Genomic DNA, 6,478 nt, shown 5'->3' with positions numbered 1-6,478 from the left:
CTTTGGACTGAATTGAAACTTCAATTGTGAGGCAGGTTTTCATGTCCAGCATCAGAACCTGACGTCTTGTGGAAAACTTTCCAGAAGAGTGAAGGCTGTTAGAACTGCAAAGTAGGGGGGAGGGTTTTATGGGAACATGGATTTTGACTGAGCTGTCCAACAAGCACATGCTCAGGTGTCCACATACTTTTGGCCCTATAGTGTATTTTACATTCACTGTAATCACATCTATCTGAATGTACAGAACATGTCATGATGGTTTAATTCATATCATCTCTTCTAGCACTGCTGCTTCATCTCAAACCTTCATTCTACTAGTGAGATGTTCCATGTGCTGATGAGAATCCCTGTTCCACAGTGAGGAGAACACCACAAAGAGAGGAACATGCTCAGTACTGTAGTGCTTTGTAGATGATGATGTTCAGTGGAGTGCAGCTTTAGCAGCTCTGCAGATGGTCTCAGATCAGTGTGTGTTTCAGAGAACTTCCTCTACAGCTGAGGGAGGTTTTTGTATCAGTAAATAACACTGTGTGATGGGATAGCTGTCTCCCTGATGACAGTAATAATCTCCTGCATCTTCAGCCTGAACTCCAGTAATTTTTAGAGAATATTCTGTACCAGATCCACTTCCACTAAAACGTCCAGGACTGAAGAGTAGATGCTCTATAGATCAGGAGTTTAGGAGCTTGGTGGAGGAACCAAACTCACTGTCAGTAAGTAGTTTTATTTCTTCTACATTAAAAACATTTTTATTTTTAATATCATTTATTAATCTTCATATAAACAAGAGAAAAAAATAAGTATTAATAACAATAAATAAACAGTAACTGAATATTTCACCTTCAATAAATACTGTGCTACACTTTTGGTGGAGGAACCAAACTCTGTAAAAAGTAAGTAGTTTTTTTTCTTCTACATCAAAAATATTTTAATTATTATTGACAATAAATATACAGTAACTGTAATATTTATAATTGTGTACGTCTATTGATGGCTGAATATTAAAGACTCTTAAAGTTTGGTGTAAACTTGTACGAGTGACTGGTGCTGATGTAAAATCCAGACCAATGCTGCTGTGTGTTTGTGCTAAACAATGAATATTTCTGTCATCAGCTACAGTCATGTTAAAAAGTTAGGACACCCCATGAGAACCTTTGTCTTTTTGAAGACTGAGAGATTGAGGTTATATATTTTATATTTGAGCACGACATGTCTTTTGTTACTGTGCCCAAATAATTCAAATCTGGATTAATCTGTCCAAAGCATATTGTTCCAAAAGTCCTGATCTTGGTCTTGGTGTTTCTCTGGTAAACTTTAATCTCGCCCTAATTTTTTTTTGACAGCAAGTGTTTCCTTCTTGCTCACCTCCCATGAAAATTAAATTGTGTGTCTCTTTCTGATGGTAGATGTATGTACCTTGACATCAACTGTGCTAAGAGCAACTTGTAGGTCCCGGGACGACATTGTAGGATTATTGGAGCTTCTTGACACATCTTGCAGTCGGCTCTTGGGCTGAACTTGCTAGGATGGACTGACCTAGCCATGTTGGTGGTTGTTTAAAATGTTCACCACTTATTTTCTAATTATTATTATTATTATTATTATTTTCTAATTGTTTTGAGATCTTTTTAAATCCCTTTCCAGACTCATATGCATCTACAACCTTCTTTCTGAAGGCCTCAGAGAGCTCTTTAGATCTCACCATGGAGATACCACTCACTTCAACAATCAAGAGCAAACCAAACTAATGTCTGAACTTTAAATAAAACTCCAGTGTCCTCTAACGATGCTCTAATCATTACAGCTGATGTGGTGACCTGATTCTAATTTTAGACATTTTAAGTAGTAATAAATGTGGGGGTGTCCTAACTTTTTCCTCACAATGATATTCATTTTTGTGCATTACATTGACAGCTTGTGTTTAAATGTATTTTTTCAGTTTTGTTTAATGATATAAGCTCCATCTCTCAGTACTGTTCAAATGAAGCTCAAATGTTCATATCTTTAAATATGTTCAAAAAGACAAAAGTTCTCATGGGGTGTCCTAACTTTTTCACATGACTGTACACCTGGTGTTGAATGCTAAAGTAATAAGAGTTGATATTGAATATGTGCTAACAGAAGCTTGCAGATGTTTCTACTGAACTGCAGTGATGTGAGAACAGTGTGCAGCAGCACTGCATTGATGATTGAACACAGATGAAGGTTTCCAGTCTGGATGCTTAATAAGCAGTAAGGAGGAAATGATGTGGAAACGTTTCTAAATGGGACTTTTTGTTCTGTTTCTCCTGTACAGCCGGTCCCACGGTGAAGCCGTCCGTGTCTCTGCTCCCTCCCTCCTCTCTGCAGCTGTCTGAGGGATCGGCCTCGCTGCTCTGCCTGCTGTCTGGTTACTCTCCACAGGGGGCGCTGGTGAGCTGGACGGTGGACGACAGAGTGGTGCAGGATGGGGTGGTGACCGGAGCAGAAGAACTGAAAGGGGGCAGTTGGAGGCGTGGCAGCACCCTGACCCTCAGCAAAGCACAGTGGGAAAAGGGGGAGGAGTTTGGCTGTAAGGTCTCTCATGGTGGCGTCGATCATCATCCCGTCGTATTCAGAAAGAACCAGTGTGAAGGCTAGCAGCTCCCAGATAGAACTGAACATGGAGACACTTCCACATGCTTCTACAATGGAGTTTCAGTTCTACACAATGCTGCATTTCTGTCTTTCCTCTGTTCAGTGTCCTGTTGCTCTTCCTGTAGTTTTGCTGTGCTGAAATAAAGCTTGATTCTGGACATTGTCTGGTCTTTTCTTCTAGTTCATCATCATGATGAGTGTTAGGAGAGAAGATCTTTAGCTGGAGATTCAGTGCTGTGTGTTGTGTGAACATCTGGTGAAAGTGCTGCTTTATTCTGGAAGAAAGCAGATCACTCAGCCGTCTTCATGCAAATCTCACTTTCACCCCCATGTTCTCTCACTTTAGCTTCTACTCATTATAATTAGCTGATTTTGGTTGGTTGTTGGGGGGCTGGTTTCACTTCTTAAATTAATGCTGCACCCCTTTGGAAATGTGAATAAACACTTCTTGCTGTAACACTGAGAAATCATGAAGAAATGAAGCATTGAAGGTCATCACACATACACACGTTCTTTTATTCACCTTCAGGAGGAAAGATCAGACCTCAGAGTAAATGCATGTGAATAAGGAGAACATCAGTAGCACCAACACTAGATATTTTCTCCAAACCAGAAGTTGAAGTTCAGAGGATAGCAATCATGCCCAGCAAACCAGTGACCCTGTCAGCACTGCAAATCCTGAGAGTAAGCTAAATATATATGTATATGTATGTGTGTGTGTCTATTTATTGTAGATGTTGTGTATCATATTCATATAGCAACCTTTCTCCCACACAGTGTCCAGAAAACAGAAGCTGGATGAGGCCTTGGTGGACATGATAGTTAAAGATGGTCAGCCTTTTTCTATCGTTGAGGATGAAGGGTTCCAATGTTTCATTAAAATCCTGGACCCATCATACACCATTCCAACCCGCAAAACTGTAAAGGCAATGGTGGAAGCAAGGTACACTGAAACCAAAGAGAAAGCCTTGGCAGAAATTAAGCAGACTTCAGCTGTTAGTTTGACTGCCGACATGTGGACTTCAGTCAACATGGATGCATACATTGGTGTCACTTGCCATTATGTGTCAGACAGCCTAGATCTGGCTACTGTGCTTTTAGGTGTGCAGTATTTTCCTGTGACCCACACAGCAGCTAATATTTCAGACGCAATTGCAAATTTGATGACGGAGTGGGGAATCACTGAAAAGGTCTGTGGGATGGTTACTGATGGAGCTCACAATATTGTGGCAAGTGTTTCTCAGTTGAACATTAGACATGTTTATTGCTTTGCCCACATGCTCAATCTGATAGTAAAAAAATCACTCTGTCAGACTTCTGAGCTGGAAAACATGCGCAGTAGGGCCCGCAAAATAGTGGCACACTTCAAATGCAGTTCGAAAGCAAAGGAGAAGTTGTGCTCCATTCAAGCTAATATGGGTATGCCCCAAAAAAAGCTGGTTCAAGAGGTCGAAACCAAATGGAACAGCACTTATGCCATGCTCAATAGGCTTTATGAGCAGAGAGAAACTTTAGGGGCAGCCCTGGCATCACTTAGCACTGACATAGTGCCTTTCACTGCTGATGAGTATGCAGCAATCAACCAGTGCCTTACAGTTTTAAGACCATTCTATCAGGCAACTGTTGAGCTTTCTGAGGAAAGGAGAGTGTCAGGGTCAAAGGCAATTCCTATAGCCAAAATGCTAAGACATGTAATTTCTGCAGAATGTGCCCAAATGGCTCCTTGTATTGGTGCCATGCTTGCCAATTGTTTGAGAATTAATTTGAACGAAAAATTCAGTGGCTTGGAAAAGGTGAACTCCCTGTCTGTGGCCACCATCTTGGATCCACGGTTTAAACAGGCTGGCTTTACTAATCAATGCAATGCTCAGGCTGCTGTAGAAAGGCTGACACAAGAGTGTGCCAGTCTTATTGATGGGTCGGCAGAAGATGTGCCACTGGAGACTGCAACAACATCTGCCAGTGCTACTGAAGGAAATTACAACTTGTGGGCTTTACTGGACAACTATGTAGAGTCTCAGCACCGCACCAGCAGTGCAACTGCCAGCGCAGCAGTGGAGATACAGAGGTATGCATGTTGATTAATGTTGAAAGATCAGTTGTTTTATTCAGTCATTCATTGACTTACTGTCTGTGTCATAGATATTTAAAAGAACAAATTCTGTCAAGAGCAGAGGATCCCCTGAAGTACTGGGTGGCACGAAAGACTCCTACACTGTGGAAACTTGCATGCAAGTATCTGTGCATCCCAGCATCATCTGTTTCTTGTGAAAGGATATTTTCCAAAGCTGGGGAGCTGGTCAGCCAGAAGAGGAGCCGACTGAAGCCTGCTACGTTAGAAAAAATTATATTTCTCAATAAAAACTTGTGAAGACAAATAACTTGTCTGCTTCTGTAAATAATTCTTCCAAATCAACCATACAAGTACCCAAATGACAAACCAATATCTTTAAAGGTTTTCCGTAAAAACATTTCACACACAAAAAAACAGTGTTTCTGAATTCAAACACCATGACCTTTTGCAAAGTAGGAAGGATCTCTAATCCTGTTAGGCACTTTTAGTACAATTTTTTAAATAAAACAACATTTAACCCTTAATATAATTTGCATTTATTCGATGGGTTAATCTGGAATGTGTTAGAGTATGGGGGAGAGCATCTGCATATTTTATTGTAATGACAATATAATCATTATTTGGTATGAATGAACAAAACACTTGAATGACCACTCAGACTTTTCTGAACTTTTATTGCTGTCGTAGGATTGAAACAGTGCCATTGCTTCAGTGATGCTCTTTAGAGGTTGCTATGGCTTCAGTTGTCCACCAGATGTCACTGAAGCCTTGAAGCTTCGAATCTTTTTCGGCACAATTGTTAGGAAAGCCTCAGTGCTTCATGAGGATTCACTTGCCCATCACTACCTTTGTGTTTAAAACTAAATCAAAATAAGTCATATTCTTTTTCCCTTTTTTATTATTTTTATTTATTTTTAATGTGGTTGTAACTTGTAGCTACTTGATTCACCAGCGAGTCACAAACCAACAGAATCAAACAGCACATGGAGATAAAGTAGTTTCTACAACCCCTGGCAAAAATTATGGAATCACCACTCTTGGAAGATGTTCTGTCAATTGTTTAATTTTGTAGAAAAAAAATAAATCACAGACATGCCACAAAACTATCATTTTTCAAAATGTCAACCTTCTGGCATTAAGAAACAATAAAAAAAAGAAACAAATATAATAGTTGTGGTCACAATTGCTTTTTTTAGATCAAGTAGAGGAAAAAAATATGGAATCACTCAAATCTGAGGAAAAAATTATGGAATCACTCTGTAATTTGCAGTTTAAAAACAAAACATCTGCACTCAAAAAAAAAATTCGTTGGCTGAACTTAATTGAATTATGGAAAGTATTTCCACACAATTGTATTTATTTATTTGGACATAAGGCAATTTTGTTTATCCAACACAATTTATTTAAGTAGTCTAAACTTAATTTGATCTGTTAAGTTTAACTCAACTCATTAAGGTAATCTGGACAAGATTTTCTAGTCCAACTTATTTTCCTTAAGTTGATGCAACTTATTTAATTTAAGTTGTTCCAAACCTAATGTACCATGTTGATTTAACTTATTTTACTTATGTTGGTTCTACTAATTGTACTAAAATTGATGTAACAATTGAGTTATTTTGTTTATTTAACTTATGATTTTAAAACATTAAGTTATTACACATAAATGGCAAGTTGATTAAACTCTTTTTTTGTTATACCAACTGCTTTTCCCAATAATTCTACTTATCTTGAGCTCAATTAAAAAAAATAGTTTAAAATAGTTTGTTAAATACATTTTAAATATCAATT

General features: G+C 38.6%; 1 protein-coding gene across 1 annotated transcript in view; it reads left to right on the top strand.

Moving 5' to 3' along the window:
- LOC134319787 (NACHT, LRR and PYD domains-containing protein 12-like) overlaps positions 1-2,759 on the top strand; it is an 88,660-nt gene extending 85,901 nt beyond the window's left edge. Inside the window, exon 12 of the mRNA XM_063001402.1 lies at positions 2,297-2,759. Coding sequence (XP_062857472.1) covers positions 2,297-2,619 — 323 coding nt within the window. The 3' untranslated portion in view covers positions 2,620-2,759. The remainder of the gene's footprint in view (positions 1-2,296) is intronic.
- Positions 2,760-6,478: the final 3,719 nt, after the last annotated feature.

This window comes from Trichomycterus rosablanca, chromosome 1, assembly GCF_030014385.1.
Source record: "Trichomycterus rosablanca isolate fTriRos1 chromosome 1, fTriRos1.hap1, whole genome shotgun sequence".
Classification (NCBI taxonomy): Eukaryota; Metazoa; Chordata; class Actinopteri; order Siluriformes; family Trichomycteridae; genus Trichomycterus; species Trichomycterus rosablanca.
This window is presented reverse-complemented; position numbering and strand designations above follow the sequence as displayed.